Consider the following 20,124-nt stretch of genomic DNA (forward strand, 5'->3'; position numbering starts at 1 on the left):
AGACCCTTGAAAACACCCTAGGCTGGGATCCACACGTCCCAAGAAGTAAAAGTGAACCTGAAGCAGCTCAGCCCTCATGAAGACTGAACATCAGCTTCACATCAGTTCAATTCCTGACTGAATTGTTCTGCCTTTACCCACCTGCTTGCCAGAAGTAAAGCCATTCTTTTTGGAGGAAGATAACATACATGTTTCCATATGTCTCTAGTTTTCAAACAAAAATAATCAAGCATGTAAAAGACAATAATTCACAGAAAAATCTAGAGGGGAACCAGATCATTGAAACAGGTCCATATAAGATGCCTATAAATATCATAGCTTTCAGACACAGACTCAATTATAACTGTGATTATGTCCAAGAATCAAGTACAAAACAGAGAACTTTAGCAGAGAACTGGAAACTACAAAAACAGAATAAATTGGAAATTCTAAAATTGAAAAATACCAAAAGTCAAGAACTCAATGGATTGTTTAACAGTCAATTAGACACAGTTGAAGAGATAGTTAGCTGAGCTCACACCTGTAATCCCAGCACTTTGGGAGGTGGAGGCACGCAGATCACTTGAGGTCAGGAGTTTGAGACCAGCCTGGCCAACATGACAAAACCCTGTCTATACTAAAAATACAAAAATTAGCTGGGCATAGTGGCCCATGTTGATAGTCACAGCTACTCAGGAGGCTGAGGCATGAGAATCTCTTGAACCTGGGAAGTGGAAGTTTCAGTGAGCCAACATCATGCCACTGCACTCCAGCATGGGTGACAGAATGAGACTCTGTCAAAAAAAAAAAAAAAAAGAGTAATTAATAGAAGATGGATCAAAATAAATATCCAAACTAAAGCGCAAAAATACGAAAAGATGGAAAACACATGAAGTATGAGACACAAAGCATGGTGAAAAAGTCTAATACATAATAACAATAAACTTAAGAGGTCTTTTCACTACCAGATATCAAGATATTTTATAAATATACTGAAATTAAGACAGGATAGTATTGCAGAAGAATAGATAAATATACCAATGGAGGCTGGGCGTGGTGGCTGACACCTGTAATCCTAGTACTTTGGGAGGCTAAGGTGGGTGGATCACTTGAGGTCAGGAGTTCAAGGCCAGTCTGGCCAACATGGTGAAACCCCATCTGTACTAAAAACATACAAATTAGCTGGGTGTGGTGGCACGTGTCTGTAATCCCAGCTACTTGGGAGACTGAGGCAGGAGAATTGCTTGAACCTGGCAGCTGAAGGTTGCAGTGAGCCAAGATCATACCACAGCTCTCCACACTGGGCAAAAGAGTGAGTTATCTGTCTTGAAAAAAAAAAAATATATATATATATATATTTGTTGTTGTTGTTCCATTGGTACCAATGGAACAAAATAGAGAATCCAGAAACAGACTCACATATATATGGGCACTTGGTTGATAATAAAGGTAAGATGATTTTCACCTTACTTCACACTAAACATAAAAAAGTTCCAGGTAGATGTAGAGCTATATGTGAAAGTTAAAACAATAAACCTTTTAGAATTTGACATGTGTAAATGTCTCTATAAACTTAGAGCCAGGAAAGATTTCCTCATTACAGCACAAGAATCAATAACTATCAAGGAAAAGATTGATAAATTGGACTACATCATCATTCAGAACTTATATTCACCAAAACACACCATTAAGGGAATGAAAGCACTGGCCAGGCGTGGTGGCTCACCCCTGTAATTCCAGCACTTTGGGAGGCTGAGGCGGGTGGCTCACCTGAGGTCAGGAGTTCAAGACAAGCCTGGCCAACATGGTGAAGCCCTGTCTCTACTAAAAATACAAAAATTAGCTGGGCATGGTGGCAGGTGCCTGTAATCCCAGCTACTTGGGAGGCTGAGGCAGGAGAATCGCTTGAACCTGGAAGGCGGAGGTTGCAGTGAGCTGAGATCGCGCCATTGCACTCCAGCCTGGGCGACGAGTGAAACTCCGTCTCCAAAAAAAAGAGAGAGAGCGAGAGAATAAAAGCGCAGAGTGGAAGAAGACACAGTCATGCATCACTTAACAATGGGGATATGTTCCAAGAAATGTGTGTGTCGTTGGGCAATTCTGTCATTGTGTGAACATCGTAGAGTGCACTTGCATTACCCCAGATTGTATAGCTTATTAAACACCTAAGCTTACATGTAGTCTATTATTCCTAGTCTACACGCCTGTCCAGCATGTTACTGTATGGAATACTGTAGGCATTTGCAACACAATGGCAAGTTTTTGTGTATCTAAATATAGCTAACCATAAAAGATACAGTAAAAATAAGGTAGAAAAGTTGAAAGATTGTACACCTGTATAAGGCACTTAGCATGAAGAAGCCTGCGGGACTGGAAGTTGCTCTGGGTGAGTGGTGAGTGAATATGAAGGCCTACCTAGGACATTACTGTATACTATTATAGACTTTATAAACACTGTACACTTAGGCTACACTAAATGTATTTTAAAAATTTCTTGGGCCGGGTATGGTGGCTCACGCCTGTAAGCCCAGGACTTTGGGAGGTTGAGACAGGCAAATCACAAGGTCAGGAGTTCGAAACCAGCCTGGCCAACATGGTGAAACGCCGTCTCCACTAAACATACAAAAAATTAGCTGGGTGTAGTGGCAGGCACCTGTAATCCCAGCTACTTGGGAGGCTGAGGCAGGAGAATCACTTGAACCCAGGAGGCAGAGGTTACAGTGAGCCGAGATCATGCCACTGCATTTCAGCCCTGATGACAGAGCGAGACTCCGTCTCAAAAAAAAAAAAATACAACAACAAAATTTCTTTCTTCAATAGTAAATTAACCTTAGCTTACAGTACTTTTTAATTAATTAATTAATTTAGAGATAGGATATTGCTCGTGATAGCTCACTGCAGATGCAGACTCCTCACTTCAAGCGATTCTTCCACTTCAGCCTCTTGAGTAGCTGGGTTGCAGGTATGAGCCACCAAGCCTGGCTTGGAACTTTTTTACTTTATAAATTTTAAAATTTTTCTTTTTAAAATTTTTTATTTTTAAAAACATTTTGACTCTTTTGTAATAACACTTAGCTTAACACACAAACACATTGTACAGCTATATAAAAATACTTTCTTTTTAAAAAAATTATCTCAAATTTTGTTACTTTCGTTTCTTTTTTTATGCCTTTGGTGCTTGAATCAGAACAAAAATATTTGCTTTATATCTTTATTCAATAAGCTTTTTTCTCTTGAAATTTTTTGTTTACTTTCTAAACTTTTTTTAAAAAAACTAAGACACAGCCAGTCTCGGTGGCTCACACCTGTAATCTCAGCACTTTGGGAGGCCAAGGCAGGCGGATCATCTGAGGTCCGGAGTTCAAGACCAGCCTGGCCAACATGGTGAAATCCCGTCTTTAAAAAAAAAAAAAAAAACTAAGACACAAACACACACATTAGGCTAGGCCTGCACAGGGTCAGGATCATCAATATCACCATCTTCCACTGCCACACCTTGTCCTACTGGAAAGTCTTCAAGGCCGCATGGAGCTCTCATCTCCTATGATAACAATGCCTTCTTCTGGAATATCTCCTGAGGGACCTGCCTGAGGCTGTTTTACCAACCTGGCCAACATGGTGAAACCCTGTCTCTACCAAAAACACAATAAATTTTGTCTTTTTTCGTTAAGTGGAAGGAGGGCTGGGCATGGTGGTTCACGCCTGTAATCCAAGCACTTTGGAGGCCAAGGCGGGTAGATCACCTGTGGTCGGAGTTCAAGACCAGCCTGACCAACATGGTGAAACACGATCTTAAAAAATAAATAAATAAATAAGTGGAAGGAGTCAACTCTAAAACAATGGGGGAAAGGTGTAGTATAGTAAATACATAAACCAGTAACAGAGTTTTCTATTATCAAGTACTATGTACTACAACACATAATTGTATGTGCTATACTTTTATGCAACTGGCAGTGCAGCAGTAAGTTCTTTTTTTTTTTTTAAGACCAACGTCACCACAAATGTGAAGAATGCATTGCACTACAACATCACTAGGCAATAGGAATTTTTCAGCTCCATTGTAATTATATGGGACACAGAATATGCGGGTCATTGTTGATCAAAATGTCGTTATGTGGTGCATGACTGTATTTGCAATCCGTGTATTTGAAAGTGGACTTGTGCCCAGAATTTGCAAAGAACTCCTACAAATCAGTGAGCTAAAAAAGGCAATTTGATTTTTTTAAATGGGGAAAAATGTGAACAGTCACTTCACAAAATAATATATCCAAACGGTCAATAAACATATTTTAAAATATTCAACCTCATCAGTCATTAGGGGAATGCATGTTGATAACAAAACAGATAAAATACATGCTCACCAGAATGACTGAAGTTACTAAGAATAATAATACCAAGTATTGATGAAGAAATCCTTTATACATTGCTGGTGAGGGTATAAAATGGTACAATCATTTTGAAAATCAGATGGGCAATATCTATCAAAGGTAATACTTTGAAATTCTACTCCTAGGTAAATACCTAACAGAAAGTGTGCAACTGTGTACTACTAATGTACCAGAAGGTTCATAATAGCAATAGTCATAATAGACAAGATCTGAAAACTCAAATGTCCACCAACAGTAGAAATGAATAAATACGTTGTGGCTTATTCATATAATAGAAAATTCCGCAGGAATGATAATGAATGAACTCATGCTAAATGAAACAATAAGGATGAATCAAAAGAAGCCAAACACAAAAGCCTGTGTATTGTAGGATTCCATTTATATGAACCTCAACAAAGCAAAACTAATATGGTATTACAGGTCAGATGGTGGGTACCTTTCTGGAGGAGGCTGTGGGAGATACTGAAGAGGGTATGAAGGAGGCTGCTGAGGTGCTGTTTGTTGCGTTCTATTCCTTCATTTTCGTGGTAGTTTCATGGGAACATTCACTCATTGAACTGTTATATCAGCAGCTATAATTAGTGTTCCTTTTCTGTGTCTATGTTACGCTTCTTTTTTAATTTTTATTTTATTTTTTTGTAGAGACAGGTCTCACTATGTTGCCCAAGCTGGTCTCAAACTCCTGGCCTCAAGCCATCATCCCACCTCAACCCCCTAAAGTGCTGGGATTACAGATGTGAGCCACTGTGCCAGGCCTTTGTTTCAATATAAAGGCTTATTAAAAACAATTCATATGAGCTGACACGGAAAGATGTTTGTAAAACATTAAGTAAAAAATGGCAGACTATCAGAAAATGTAGTTCAGCAATTTTTTAATCAGCTCATCAGAAGGTTCTGATGAATCACCAAGTTTGGGAGCCTCTGGACTGGATTCTGTGATCCATGTATTCCCTTGATCCAATATATCTGGAGAGTCTGCCTTGGCCTGGGCACCGCCCTCAGCATGACAAGGCATAGAAAATAAAACTGATGGAATCCTTGGGTTTTCAGGATAAGAGGTAATAAACTTAGATAACTCTGAAACTCTGTTCCAAGGCAGAAAATGATCAGTCCCATAAGTCAGAAACAAATAAACAAAGAGGAATGGGGAAGTTGGGGAAACATATCTAAAAAAACATTGCTGGGAGCTACATTGATCTCTGCCTCCTAAACAGCTGTATCTGCCCCAAATCTGTCCCTGAGCATGTGAGGGACTAGATGTCAGGCTCTGCCTCCACTTCAATTGCCCAGGTGAGCCCCAGAATAGATAAATAGCAGCAAAGCTTTACAAGCAACTTTCAGGACAGTTTTTGAGAATCCCTGAAGTTGGCAACATTCTCCTGGACTTTCAACCCGCATAGAAACTTCCTTATCACTCACTTTCATCACCTCGTCAGCTTTCTTTACATGCACATTTGTTTTTCTTTCCAAATGACTAAGGAAAATACAGATTGTTTTCACTCACCTGTGCCCTAGATTGACTTTTCCCCTTTCAAGGCTGATACTCCTCTCCTCAGTAAAGACCTCTGTAAAACTTTGTACGACCACCCCAATTCACCCAGCCTCTTCCCTGTGCAATTGAATGTGTGCCCAGACTCTAGCTGTCAGTCAGTGTCTGTTTAATCTTTTCTTGGAAATGTCTGTTGCTGAAGTTTTCTCACCTTCTGCTTGGCCATGTCTAAGAGACCCACAGAGTATCTGTCACAGTTGAGGAAGGCACGGACTGTGTACAGGGCTTTGTGGAACTGTCTTTCGATGTCTGTAAGTTCTTCAAAGACTTTGCTCCCAGACCACAGAAGTATCTGAAAAAATACAAAAATACATTCAAAGATTTTGAGGTGCAAAGTAGTAGCTCACTTAGCTGGAGAATAACAATTCTGTAAAGTTCTGTAGAGTTTATTTCATTTAACCTTCGCGATAACCCGGAGAAATAGGTTAACTATCTCCCATTTTTAGTTTTAAATTTTTTTAAGTTTTTAATTTTTATTTATTTTTTAGGGGCAGAGTTACTCTGTCATCCAGGCTGGAATACAGTAGCACAATCATAGCTCACTGTAGCCTCCAACTTCCAGGCTCAAGCAGTTCTCCCATCTCAGCCTCCCCAGTAGCTGGGACTACAGGTGCACATCACTGCACCCAGATAATCTTTAAATTTTTTGTAGAAATAATTTTTCACTGTTTCCCAAGCTGGTTTCAAACTTCTGGCTTCAAGCAATCCTCCCACCTTAGCCTCCCAAAGTGCTGGGATTATAGGCATGAGCCACCTTACCCAGCCAATTATCATCCATTAAAAAAAAATTTATTTGAAAATTAGAGATGGGGTCTCACTATGTTGCCCAGGCTGGTCTTGAACTTCTGGGTTCAAGCAATCCTCCTGCCTTGGCCTCCCAAAATTCTGGGACTACAGGCGTGAGCCACCATGCCCGGTCCAATTATCTTCCATTTGTAGACAACGAAACTGAGGCTCAGAGAAGTGAAGTAACTGGATGCTCTACATTGGGTCCAACTCTTCCCCTTTCATTTAACTCACAGGCTTTAATACAAATAATAAGAAACTTCAGTTGAGCCCTACTGCCCTATATACATTATCTCATTTACTATTAATGGCAACCTTTCGAGGGTGACACCATAATCATCCCTATTTTTCAAATGGGGAAACTGAAGCATAGAGAAATTAAGTGACTCACTTAGGATCTTAGAGTTAGTCCATGGTTGAGCAGGGATTCAGATCAAAGCCATCTGACTTGAAGTTTGTACATATTACCACTCTGGTATACAGCTTTATAGACAACCACTATCTCAAAACACTTGTGATGCTGGCCAGAGACTGTCTGCCAGTCCTGACCACATCAATGCTTCAGGGAAAGGACATGTCCAGTCCATTCCCTTGGCCCAAGCCCCTTACCTGGCCGCGTCGAGTTTCACAGTTGTGCAGGTAACTCAGGTGGTACACCTTCATGATTAGATTTGCAAAATTGAGGTACTTGAGAAGAATCTAAAAATCAAACAGCACGAAGGGAGGCAGATGAGAAGAAGAAATCCATCCTCTGGCTACTTCTACCACCAGCAAATATCTAAATATTTTCAAAGCTTCATCAGAGACAATTTGGGCAGATGGATCCTAGAATGCAGACTCATAAGGTGTTGCATGAGTGTAAAACTCACAGAATGTAGACTGTTGATGGGAGTGTATTAATGGAACTCACAGAATGTAGAATGTTGATGTTGATGGGAGTGTATTAATGAAAAATAGCTACTATTTATTGAATTTTCCTGTTAAGTTCCCTATGAGGTTGATACTGAAAAATTATCAACATTTTACAAATAAGAAAACAGAAGTTCAAAGAAGTTAAATAACTTGCACAAGGCAAACAGCTAGATATTGGGAGAGACAGAGCAATTATCTCTTTATTCCTGACTTCAAAGCCCAGTGTCTCAACTATCATTTTATCCTGCCTCCCTCAGAGAACATCAGGTGAATTCCCTTTCTGACATATGGGGAAACTGAAGCCAGGCCAAAGGCAAACTTGAGGAGACTTCATAGTCTAGGATGTGCTAGCATGGCTACCCTTAGTTTCTAAAGCATTCTTACCTCTTCATCTCTCTTGGTGAAGTAGGAGCCATCCACTTTATTCACAGCCATGATTATGGCTACCACATCCTTCCCATTCATTATGGGCGAAGCCAAGATGTTCTTGGTCTTGTACTCAGTGAGGATGTCCACAAAGTCACAGAAATGCTCATCCTAAAAGAAGGCAGAGATAAGCACAGACAGGCAAATGAAGGGCAAGAACCATGGAACACCCCAAAGCCCCTGCTGACAAATGAATGAAGGCACTGCCACCGATTCCCCTTCAATAGGGGCAGGGCAATCAGAGATGACATCTTCCACGGAAGCTTCCAAAATCCAGTAGAAGAAGGTCTCAGATGCAATCCACTGAGGGCTGTGGAGGAGATGTGTGCAAAGCAGTGTGGGTGCCAGGGATGGGAGTGAGGGACTGACTTTGCCTGGAGATAGAGGGTTAGAGAAGGCTTTCTTCAGGTGATGACAATTAATCCCAGAATAAAAACTCAAGGGAGAGCTAAGAGGAGGCCGGGGAAAGACTTTAGTAAGTACAACAAGGATAGTTGCTAGCAGGCAGGGTGCGTGGCATTTTACCTGCATCATCTTACTTTAATCTTTGCAATAAGCTATGAGATAGGTACCATTAGTAGCCCATCTTGCAAGAGGGGGATCTGTAACTCAAAAAGTTTAATGTCATGTGTGGAGAGAGAGAGAGAGTGTGTGTGTGTGGTGTGTGTGTGTGCGTGCACGTGTAACTCCAGAACCTGCCCTCAGCTCTGCTGCCTCTTAGAGAAGCCTGGATAAGGCAAGATTTGGGTCTAGGTCATTGAACAAAAGAATTTGTTACTTTCAGCTTTTTAAACAATCCAGTTCTAGCACCACACAGCCAGTTCTGTGGATATTCCCATTTTACGAGTCTTAGTAGAAGCCCCACTATGTGTTAGCCTTATGTTAAGCACTGGGGATATGGGTGACTAAGGTTCAGGCCAGCTCACAGAAAAATTAATAATAGTAATACTGGTCACAAGGGATTGGCTTGAAGCTCTGGGCATATAGAGGAGCACACACCTCCATAACCCTCCCCTAATGCAGCCCAGGGAAGCCAGTGGTCTGTGGTCAACCGTGTGGTCAGGATGAAAAGACAGAGACTGAATTGTTTTCTTAAATGTACAGGAATCCACCTTTCTATTTCTTGGTAGCGCTGTGAGGTTTTTGGACTGTCAGCATTGCTTGGGACACAGGCCAGCCCAAACATGCACGGCTCATGCTGTCCTGAGTGGAAATGTATTTCACAGAGCCAATTCAGAACTTTTCTAAAACTAAGTCTGGGCTAGGTGTGGTGATTTACACCTGTAATCCCAGCACTTTGGGAGGCCAAGATGGTAGTATTGCTTGAGTTCAGGAGTCCAAGACCAGCCTGGACAACATAGCAAGATCTTGTACCTACTAAAACTCAAAAAAATTAGCCAGGTGTGGTGACATGTGCCTGTAGTCCCAGCTACTCAGGAGGCTAAGGAAGGAGGATTGCTTGAGCCCAGGAGTTGGAGGCTACAGTGAGCTATGATTGCGCCATTGCACTTTACCCTGGGTGACAGAGCAAGAACCTGTCTCTAAAAAAGGAAGGAAGGAAGGAAGGAAGGAAGGGAAGGAGGGAGGGAGTGAGGGAGGGAGGCAGGGAGGGAGGAAGGAATTCAGTGTGTGCTGCTTTGCATCTATAGATTTCTTCTAGTTGGAATGGGATTAAACAGTCAACAGCATTATTATCAGTGAAGCTGTTTCAAACCAGGTGAAGGGTAAAGGAATTAAGAGAAGCTTGTAGTGGTGTACTTGAATTAACATTTGAGGATTAAGCAAAGTCTCTAAAAAGGCATTAGTCAAGAAGCGGTACCTGTGTCATTTTCTAAGCTACTGATGAGTGCCTGAGCACAGAGGCCTAGGTGGGGTATGCTTGGATTCATTTCATGAAGTCATTTTAGTTTCCCATTGTTCACTTCTATCAGGGAAAGCAAATACCTGGGCCTCACCTGCATCCAAGGCAGATGTTACTAAATCTACCAGAAAGCTCTTTCCCATTGAGTTCTCAGTCCTGGAACTCCCCTCATGAGCACTCCTCCTGCCAATTGACTGGCATTTACAAGATCATTGTCATCCCTATATATTCAGCATATAAAATGTTCTAAACAACCATGTTGTAGAACCTCAGATTATTAAAGGCGGAAGGAGACTTAGAAGACAATTAGCTCAAACTATTAAAAGTAATGGCAAAAGCCATGATTACTTTTGCACCAGCCTGAATTTGTTTATTTATTTATTTTAAGTACAATTTCCGTTTTATTTTTATCCAGAGAATAGTTCCTCTTCAGTCTTTAAGGACTCAGCCCCTCACGTGGGCTCTGGCGGAGGTCGTGGGGCAGCACCCACAGGTCTACATCGCAGTGGGAGTGTTTGGTCTCTGTGGGCTTCATGAGACCGATTCCTAACTACTTTGCTGTGAATTACACAACTCACACCGTAATGTAGCTTCACTTACAGCTTGGGAAGCACATCAAAGGCATCCAAGATGCTTGCTTCAGAAATGTCCCTGACTGCTGCGGCCTCCACTGTTTCAAACGACGAATTTCTTAATGGCCTCATCCTTGGGCACACGTTAGGCACAGTTTATGCAGCAAATAGGCTGCATGTGGCCATGGCCTTTTTTGGCACGACCATTGTTTCTTCTTTTCTTTGTCATCTTGGAGGCATGGATCAGAGCAACCTATATTTATTTTAAAGCCCAGAATCAAAGACTGAGCTAGCAAAAGCCCAAAGTTATTCATCCATTCAGTTAGCATTAACAGAGTGCCTTCTAGATGCTAGGTACTCTTCCAGACCCTGAAACTACAGCAATGAAAAAGAAGAATGAATTTCTTGCTCTGGTGAAGCTTACATTCAAATGGGGAGACAGACAAAAAAGCAAACCTGAGACAACTGCTTTGAAGAAAATGGACTGGATGGTGCTGTAGAGAGTGATGAATCAGATGGCAGCCTGGTGGGCAGGGAGCCTTCTTGGAAGATGTAATGCTGAGCTAAGAGCTGAAGGATCAAGGGAACCAGGTATATGAAGCGCATTCTAAGCACAGAGCATGCAAAGGCCAGGAGGTGGGAATGAGGTTGGCCCTTGTGAGGAAAAGAAAGATCAGTGTAGCTGAAGCATAGAGAGGGAAAAGGAGAGGGAAAGTGGAGGGCAAGGAAGTTAGAGAGGCAGGCAGGGGCCAGATCCAGCAGGGCCTTGAAGGTCACGAGATTTCATTTTTATGTATGTATGTACATATGTATGTATGCATGTATGTATGTATTTTTGAGACAGAGTCTTGCTCTGCCATCCAGGCTGGAATGCATGAGCCATCATGGCTCACTGTAGCCTCAACCTCCTTCCTACAGGGGTGTACCAACATGCCCAACTCATTTTTGTATTTTTTGTAATGATGGGATTTTGCTGTGTTGCCCAGGGTAGCCCCAAACTCCTGGGGTCAAGTGATCCTCCCACCTCGGCCTCCCAAAGTGCCGGGTTTATAGGTGTGAGCCCACATCTGGCTGAGTTTGGATTTTAAAGTGCAGTGCAGCACTACTTCTCATTCCCAGATTCCTCATTTCCCCTTTGCAAACATTCACAGCGCCAAGCTCTGTTGCGTCTCATAATGAGATCTACTATTTACTGAGTAATAATGACGCACTAGGCTCAGAGCCAGACGACTTACATATATTATCTCATTAACTCTCACATCAGTCCTGCCAAATAGAACTACCACCTTCCCCATTTCATAGACAACTCCCTTGCCGTAAGTGGCACTATTGCTCCACTTATTCATTCGTTGATTCACTGATCGATTGATTCATTCATATTCATTGAGCACTGACTATGCCAGGCATTGTATATGCAAAGAGCTGCAAGACGAGGTTGTTCTCACTGGTTCTCATGGTATAGTGGATTATCATGTAAACATGAGCCCATGACTCAAAGCGTGTGAAGCAGACCACCCTGGGGGCCCAGAGAAGGAGAAACTTGTCCTATGAGTGGCTTCAAGAGCCACTCAGAACATTGTCAGTGGTTGAAAACTCTTTGAGCTTCAGTTTCCCCTTTGGTGAAGTCAGGGTATTGGATAAGGTCCTCTTTGAGGGTTTTTTTTTTTTTTTCCCCCTGTTCTAGCATGCTGGGTCCCAGGTCTCATAGGAAATGAAGGAAAGCAGGGGCAGACAACAAATGTTAGAGGGTCTAGAAATGACAGTCATCTCAGGTACGGTCTTCAGAAACAGGATTTATCAGCCACAGGAAGTGCAGGGGAAGGGCTGACATTTACTCATTCACTCACTCAATAAACTACAGTAAGTACTCACTCTGTCCCAGACACTGGGCTAGGTGCCAGGGGCCAGTGGTGAATAATACAGACAGGGACAGATGGGCCTTGTGGGTTTTCCCAACAGGAGAAAGAGGAAAGGACTGATACACAAGTACATACGGAATGACAAGTGGGCAGCCTTCCCAATGAAATTTGAATTTCAGATAAACTAGAAATAATTTTTTTTAGTGTAACTATGTACAAAATATTGCATGGGACCTTCTTTTACTAAAATATTCTTCTTTGTTTATCTAAAATTCTGGCAGTCCTCTGGCAAGTCTTTCTGAGGCAATTCTCAAGATAAGTAGGAATTTGGAGGGGGTGGGGAAGTTCATTACAGTCCAAAAGAACTTCCTTTGTGATTTCACATTTCAACAATGCAGCAATTGCAACCCTTTCCCAGGTTTCTAGAGGGTGCTGAAGGCTGACAATATCACTTTTTGGTGGTTCAGAAGGAATCTAGACCCTTGCCTACACCACCTTCCTCCTCCTCTTCACCCAGCCCCAGTCACCGTTTGGTGGTCAAGGTTGCCTTCTACCCAGAGCCGCGAATTGAGTAAGATTTCCTGACGTAAACACATGCAAATACTAAGTATACAGGGATGACTGGCATGGACGGCCTTCACCGGCAGGCCCAAGTCACTGGCCAGGGAGACTGACTCAGGCCCCAAAAGTTTCCAGGGAAGGTGAGGTGTGGTTTCCTGGGTAAATGCTGAGGGATGAATAGAAGGCAACAGGCCATCCCTTAGCACAGACGCTCTGCAAACTGTTAAGCCAGGATCTTCTAGAATCACAAAAACATCCTGAATCCTCAATCCCTTAACACCAGGGTATAGAGAAGCTCTCAGCATCTCTGTTTTCTGTTTTCCCACAGACTGAATCTAAACTGAAAGCTCCAGAAGGGCAAGACTGGATTCTCCTCCAAATTCCACCCAAACCTGGCACAGCCTCCATCACTTAGAATAGATCCTTAACAACAACAAAAGAGTTGTAACAGTAACAAGGAATGGGAGTTGCCAATAGGAGTCATTACAGTGCGCCAAGAACACTGCTAATGAGAAATAATTCACTCTTTTAATTTTTACAACAACACTGTGGGGTAGGTATTATTACCCCATTCTACAAAATAGGAAATAAACCCAGTCAAGCTAAATGATTTGCCAGGACCACATTCTTAGAAAGTGACAGAGTCCTGGTTCACATCCAGATCTGACCTCAAAGCATAAGATCTTAACTCTCTGCTGCATGATCCAATGACCTTGCTCAAATAAAGCCCAGTGCAATGCCCTCATTTTCTAAAGAAGGAGGGCATACAGAATAGCAGAGCAATTAAGAGGAATTAAGGCTCTGTAATGACTCCCTCGCTGAACCAGCTAGTAAAAAAAAAAAAAAAAAAAAAAAGAGTGTGAGCTCTAGGTCAGTGCCTGGGTTCAAATCATTCCCAGTCTGCCAGGGTTTTTTTCTTTTTTTTTTTTCCACTTTTTTTTTATTATTATACTTTAAGTTCTGGGGTACATGTGCAGAATGTGCAGGTTTATTACTTAGGTATACATGTGCCAGGGTGGTTTGCTGCATCCATCCCCCTATTATCTACATTAGGTATTTCTCCTATCCCTCCCTCATCCCCCTACTCTCTGCCATTTTTTCTTTTCTTAGACGAGTTGAGTGAAGCAGTAGGAGTGGAGGGGGACAAAGAAATCTATAACTTACTGTGATCAATTAGTTATAAACACCTGTGTGCCTGGACCAGCCAGAGTCTGCCACTTCCTATCTGCATAACCCTGAGTAAGTTACCAACACTTTCTGGGTTTCTGCTTCATCATCTGTGAAACCGGGATAATGACAGTTATGACACAGATCAATATGAGTGGAAACGAGTAAGGCAATCCCTGTTGGCTACAATTACAGTCTAGGAAGAGTTGAAGGGAGAATAGACTCCAGTCTAGTTGGATGAGTCCTCTGGAAAGTCTCCCGAGTGCAGTACCATTGCCTGGCCCCTGGATGCCCAAGGGGAGATGACGGGAGACAGGCACCCCATGTGGGAGCCCACCAGGTGTGCTTTCCACAGAGACACAAGTCTGGCTTATCTCACCAAGAAACCCAAGTCCAAAAGGTGACCTGTTTGAATTCTTTTTTTTTTTTTTGAGATGGAGTTTTGCTCTTGTTGCCCAGGCTGGAGTGCAATGGCTCGGTCTTGGCTCACTGCAACCTCCACCTCCCAGGTTCAAGCGATTCTCCTGCCTCAACCTCCTGAGTAGCTGGGATTACAGGTGCCCACCACCACGCCCAGCTAATTTTTGTGTTTAGTAGAGACAGGGTTTCACCATGTTGGCCAGGCTGGTCTTGAACTCCTGACCTCAAGTGATTCGCCTGCCTTGGCCTCTGAGAGTACTGAGATTACAGGCCTGAGCCACTGCGCCCTGACGACCTGCTGGAATTCTTGCACTAATGCAAATGAAGTATTAGCAAGCCTCTGCCCAAGCTCTCCTGGGTTTAGTTTCTTTGTCTATTAAATAAGGCAGTTGGATAAGACAGTCTCTGAAGCCTCCTTCCTCTCCTATTTTTAACCTTGAGACTTTTCATCTGAAATAAAGTCAGAGGTAAAATGAGCACAAAATCACGCCATGTCCAGAGACTGGATTTTGGAAATGGCTGAACACAGCTCCTGTTTTGGCCAGTGCAGCAGTGAATGAGACCTGCATGGGCCCTGCCACGATGGGACAAACATTCTTTTGGGTGAGATAGTGTTAAAGAAAGTATTGCATAATTACTTGATTGTGAGTCTTTTATACCAAGTGCTTCCAAGCACATGCTTTGTGCCAGACACTGTGCTGGGTCCTGGAGTAAATGCCTGGTGGACAAGGCAAACCTGGTCCCTGACCTCCAGGGCTTATTATGAGAAATGGCTTAGGGAGGAGGCTGTAACAGGGGGATTAGAAAGGGCCTGCCTGAGGAAATGACTTTTTCTGAAGGTGAGTAGGAGCTGGCCTGGACAGAGGGCTAGGTGGAGAACTGCATTACTGCCTTTAAAAGTCAACGTCCAGAGACGGGGAGTGATTTGGCCAAGGTGATCAAAGACGTCTTTGTCAGAACTGCCAGTAGAATCTCAGGGAACTGTGGACTCCTGAAAGAAAGAGCCAAGTGTTTAACCAAGTGATCGGTGTTTAACATTTCCAGTAATGGGACAGACCGCCGTTATGCCTCTGCTAGTAAAGCATGAAGGAAAACACCTCTGTGGTGCTCCTGCCAGAAATGCATGACCTGGATCTAATCATGAAGAAATATCAGACAAGTCCAAAAGAAGGGACATTTCCACAAAAGATTTGGTTTGTACACTTCAAAAATGTCAGTGCCATGGAAAACAAAGCCAGTCTGAGGAACTGTCTCAGATTCAAGGAGACTGAAAAGACAGTGCTACATGGGTGTCTCAGACAGCTGACAAATTGAATATGAACTCTTCCTTAGATCATGGTGTTGTAGCTTTTTTCTTTAACTTTTAGCAATTTTTTTCTTTTTTCTTTTCACCCAGCTGATTGGATGGTTCCTTTCCTTTCCTTCCCCTTTCCCTTCCCCTTCCCCTTCCCCTTCCCCTTCCCTTCCCTTCCCTTCCCTTCCCTTCCTTTCCTTTTTCCTTTCCTTTCCTTTCCTTGACAGGGTCACACTCTGTCACCCAGGCTGGAGTGCTGTGGCGCAATCATGGCTCACTGCAGCCTCAGCCTCCTGCGCTCAAGCAATACTCCCACCTCAGCCTCCAGAGTAGCTGGGACCACAGGTGTGCACCACCACACCCAGCTAGTTTTTTTTATTTTTCGTAAAGACAGGGGTCTCCCTATCTTGCTCAGTCTGGTCTCAAACTTCTGGGCTCAAGTGATCTTCCCACCTCAGCCTCCCAAAGTGCTCGGATTACAGGTGTGAACCACCACACCCAGCCTTTTTTCATTTTTTCTTCTTCTTTAAGACAGGTTGTTGCTATATTGCCCAGGCTGAAGTGCAGTGTTATTCACAGGTACGATCCCACTACTAACCAGCGCGGGAGTTTGACCTGCTCCCTTTCTGACCTGGGCCGGTTTACCCCACCTTAGGCAGCCTGATGGACCCTCACTCCTGGGAAGTCACCATATTGATGCTGACCACAGGTGTGCACCACCACACCCAGCTAATTTTTTAATTTTTTGTAGAGACAGGAGTTTCCCTATGTTGCACAAGCTGGTCTCATACTCCTGGGCTCAAGTGATCCTCCTGCCTCAGCCTCCCAAGTAGATGGGACTACAGGTATGTGCTATTACTCCTAGCAGATAACGGTATTGTATCCACATTACATTTCTATGATTCCATCATTGTACTGTGGATAGAGAAGAAATGTCCTTGTTCTGGAAGTATTGTGGAAGTGCTGTGTGGAAGCACTGTGGAGGTACTGTGTATTTCCAGAACAGGGACATTTCTTACCTATCCACAGTACAATGATGGGAGCATTGCTAGCACTTAGAGACAAAGGGCATGATGTCTGCAACTTTCTCCCAAGTGGGTCAGAGAAAATGGAGAGAGAAAGCAAATGTGGCAAGATGTTAATGAAAGATAAATTTGGTTGAAAGACATACAGTCATTTGTATTATTTTCAACTTTTCTGTTAAGTTTGAAATTTTTTTTTCTGCAAGGCACAGTGGATTACCCCTGTAATCCCAGCACTTTGGGAGGCCAAGGTGGGCAGATCACCTGAGGTTGGGAGTTCAAGACCAGCCTGGCCAACATGAAGAAACCCCGTCTATATTAAAAAATGAAAAAAATTAGCCGAGTGTGGTGGTGAGTGCCTGTAATCCCAGGTACACTGGAGGCTGAGGCAGGAGAATCACTTGAAGCCGGGAGGTGGCGGTTGTGGTGAGCCGAGATTGCACCATTGCACTCCAGCCTGGGTAACAAGAGCAAAACTACATCTCAAAAAAAAAAAAAAAAAAAGAAAGAATTTGTTTTTCAAAATAAAGAATTATGAGTAAATAAGTAAATAAATAAGGAGAAGCCCCATGTTGTCACCAGCCTAGTCTTGGTGGCCAATAGTTCCCCACCCCACTTGCACTCCAGAACCCCATGGAATAATGCCCCATGCCTTCTCTCTCTCTCATGGGGAAGAGAGTACCTCTTCTGTGTTGGGAACATTAGCAATCTTCTTAGAGTGTGCGACGTGGCCCACAACGCCCATATCCAAAGGGAAGACGATCTCCTGGTCAGGCATCACCAGGCAGTCCTCAAGGACAGCATCCTTGTGGACATTGAAAATCCGTGTGGCCAGCTCCGCGATGCCGTTGCGGGTCCTGTACATGAACAGGCTCATGCGGTCTGCCTGCAGGAGAAAGCACAGCTTCTTCATGACGTTGAAGATGCATTTCTCTGTCTGTAAATTCTCCTGAAAGTCCCGCAGGAGATCAAAGATGATTTCACTCTCTTCCACGGTGCTCGGGGAGTGGTAGTTGCTGAAGTCCACAGCAGCCTCCTTGGCCCCAAGGAGGTCGGAGATGACCTTGGCTCGGTAGTGGAGGCTGTAGTACTGTTTGGCAAAGCCAATGTTCGAGTCCAGGAACTTCTCCACCTCCTCTGCTGTCACTTCGCCCATGGCTGGGAGTCCCACTGACTACTCTGTAGAAGGACTGGGGCGGGCCTTCCAAAGGCAGTTTTGCAGTCGGCACCAAGTCCAACCAGGACTTCTCTGGGTCTTGTCTGCAAAACATACTGAGATGGCTGCATAGGAGTGGGGGGAGCGGGCTTGGGAGATTAAGTCATTAATATTTCTCAAGAACAAGGATTATGAGGATCAGTGTGTTCCAGATGCTGCGAGGCCAGAGGGGAGAAGGTGAGAGTTTTCTTTCACCTTGTTCTAGTAAGAGCTAAGAAGAGATGTCTGCACAGAGCAGGAGGTGGGCTTCAGCACCGCCAAAGCTGAGGTTGCAAAAAGGCAGCACAGGGACAGTCTACTTGCTGTGGATGTGTTTTCTCTGCCCTCTGTTAGTTTTCTTAAACATCGGACCCAGAAGACTGACATTTACTGTTTAGGAGATTCGTTTGGCTCCTCTGTCCATGTCCCTCCATGGCAGGAATGGCTAAAGCTGAGAGGTGACTGTGTGCCAGACTCTGCATCCCCCGACCCCTTGCCTCACCCTTCCACTCCCCTTCCCTGGGGCTTCTGCCATGTGGGCTTTCACCGTTCAGGGCCCCTTGGCCTGCTGTCCTCATGTACATTATGGGTCTGGTACCTGTAGTCTCCCATTTCACAATCTTCGACTAAAGTTTTTATCAGCTTTAGATTTCAATGACTCTCTAATTTTAGTAACCTAAGGGCCATTATAAAACAACACACCTTTCTCAGTTTTCCCTTTATTCCAAAAGTAATACATATTATATTCACTGTCAAACATACTCAAAGAAGACAATTAAAATCACCCATAATCCTGTTACTCAGAGGTAACCTCTAGTTAACATTTTATTTTTAACCTCTAGTTAACTCTATCCATTTCACAGAGCCTTAAGTTTAAAAATCTGTTTCCCTTCAACCCACTCGATATTTTTCCTGGTGCTTTAATGTGTTTTTGCTGGCTTCAGCCTGGACTTTCTTAGGTTGTCTGTCAGAAATACACACAATGGGCTGGGTGTGGTGGCTCATGCCTGTAATCCCAGCATTTTGGGAGGCCAAGGTGAGTGGATCACTTGAGGTCAGGAGTTCAAGACCAGACTGGGCAACATGGTGAAACTCCATTCTACTGTAAATACAGAAATTAGCCGGCGTGGTGGCGCCACCTGTAATCCCAGCTACTCAGGAGGCTGAGGCAGGAGAACTGCTTGAATCCAGGAGGTGGAGGTTGCAGTGAGCCAAAATCATGCCATTGCCCTCCAGCCTGGGTGACAAGAGCTAGACTTTGTCAAAAGAAGAAAGAAAGAGAGAGAGAGAAAGAAAGAGAGAGAGAGAAAGAAAGAGAGAGAGAGAAAGAAAGAGAAAGAGAGAGAGAAAGAGAGAGGTCCACACAATAGTCCACAATCTGTCAACTCCAATGAATCTTTGAAATACCAGAATCCTAAAATGCCCCTGCTGCCCACTAGGAGGGAGACAGAGCACTTTCCTTTCTGGGTGAGACTTACTTTAGCTTCCATGACTATATCTGCTAGAGCCTGGCATCTCTATGTTGTAAACTATGTGGAATGCATAATTATACACAGTTGCTAGCACTTTGAACTTTGTAAATGACCTTGCCTTGAAAGTAGATTGCCTCCTTTATTGTATAACGTAATAAATTTTGGGGCACTGCACCCATCCAGCACTGTGTGTACAGGTGCCCATCCCCCACCCCGGATCTGGCAGCTTGTGCAGCAACACGAACCTTCCAGACACTCCCATCATAAAGAACTAGAACTCTGACCCAATGTGCTTTCTCAGCTCTCCACATGCCATCTCCTTCTTTACTTCCAGATTTCAGGTCATACAGGTCATCTCTAGTTATCTTATCCCAAGTAGCCTCCAAATACCCTCTCTCTGGTTTCTGCCTGTCATAACAGCCTATTTATTTTTTCTGTTACATTTATTACTATCAGCAATCATCATGTTTGGTTTTTGTTTCCTCGTCCTGTTGTCTGTCTTCCCACTACACTGTGAGCTTCGTGAGGGCAGGGAGCTGTCAGGGTTGATTCCCTAGGCCTTGCAAGGGTGCCTGGTACATCCTTGGTATTCAGATATTGTAATATATATATATTTGGTCTTCAACTGTATTTCCAGATAACGCAACTTCTAACATCCTTA

The 20,124-nt window shown here is 43.4% G+C and overlaps 1 protein-coding gene across 4 annotated transcripts in view; it reads right to left on the reverse strand.

Moving 5' to 3' along the window:
* The window catches only part of PDE6A (phosphodiesterase 6A), an 85,889-nt gene extending 67,821 nt beyond the window's left edge, over nucleotides 1-18,068 (reverse strand). For all 4 annotated transcript variants that reach the window (XM_064366504.1, XM_064366505.1, XM_064366507.1 and 1 more), the window contains exons 1-4: nucleotides 17,479-18,068; nucleotides 7,999-8,151; nucleotides 7,312-7,401; nucleotides 6,068-6,208 (exon numbers count right to left, since the gene is read on the reverse strand). In XM_064366504.1, coding sequence (XP_064222574.1) covers nucleotides 6,068-6,208; nucleotides 7,312-7,401; nucleotides 7,999-8,151; nucleotides 17,479-17,952 — 858 coding nt within the window. In that variant the 5' untranslated portion in view covers nucleotides 17,953-18,068. The remainder of the gene's footprint in view (nucleotides 1-6,067; nucleotides 6,209-7,311; nucleotides 7,402-7,998; nucleotides 8,152-17,478) is intronic.
* Between the last annotated feature and the right edge of the window lie 2,056 nt (nucleotides 18,069-20,124).

The sequence above is a fragment of the Aotus nancymaae genome, unplaced genomic scaffold (assembly GCF_030222135.1).
Source record: "Aotus nancymaae isolate 86718 unplaced genomic scaffold, 86718_ANA_hifiasm-v0.15.2.pri h1tg000064l_1, whole genome shotgun sequence".
Lineage (NCBI taxonomy): Eukaryota > Metazoa > Chordata > Mammalia > Primates > Aotidae > Aotus > Aotus nancymaae.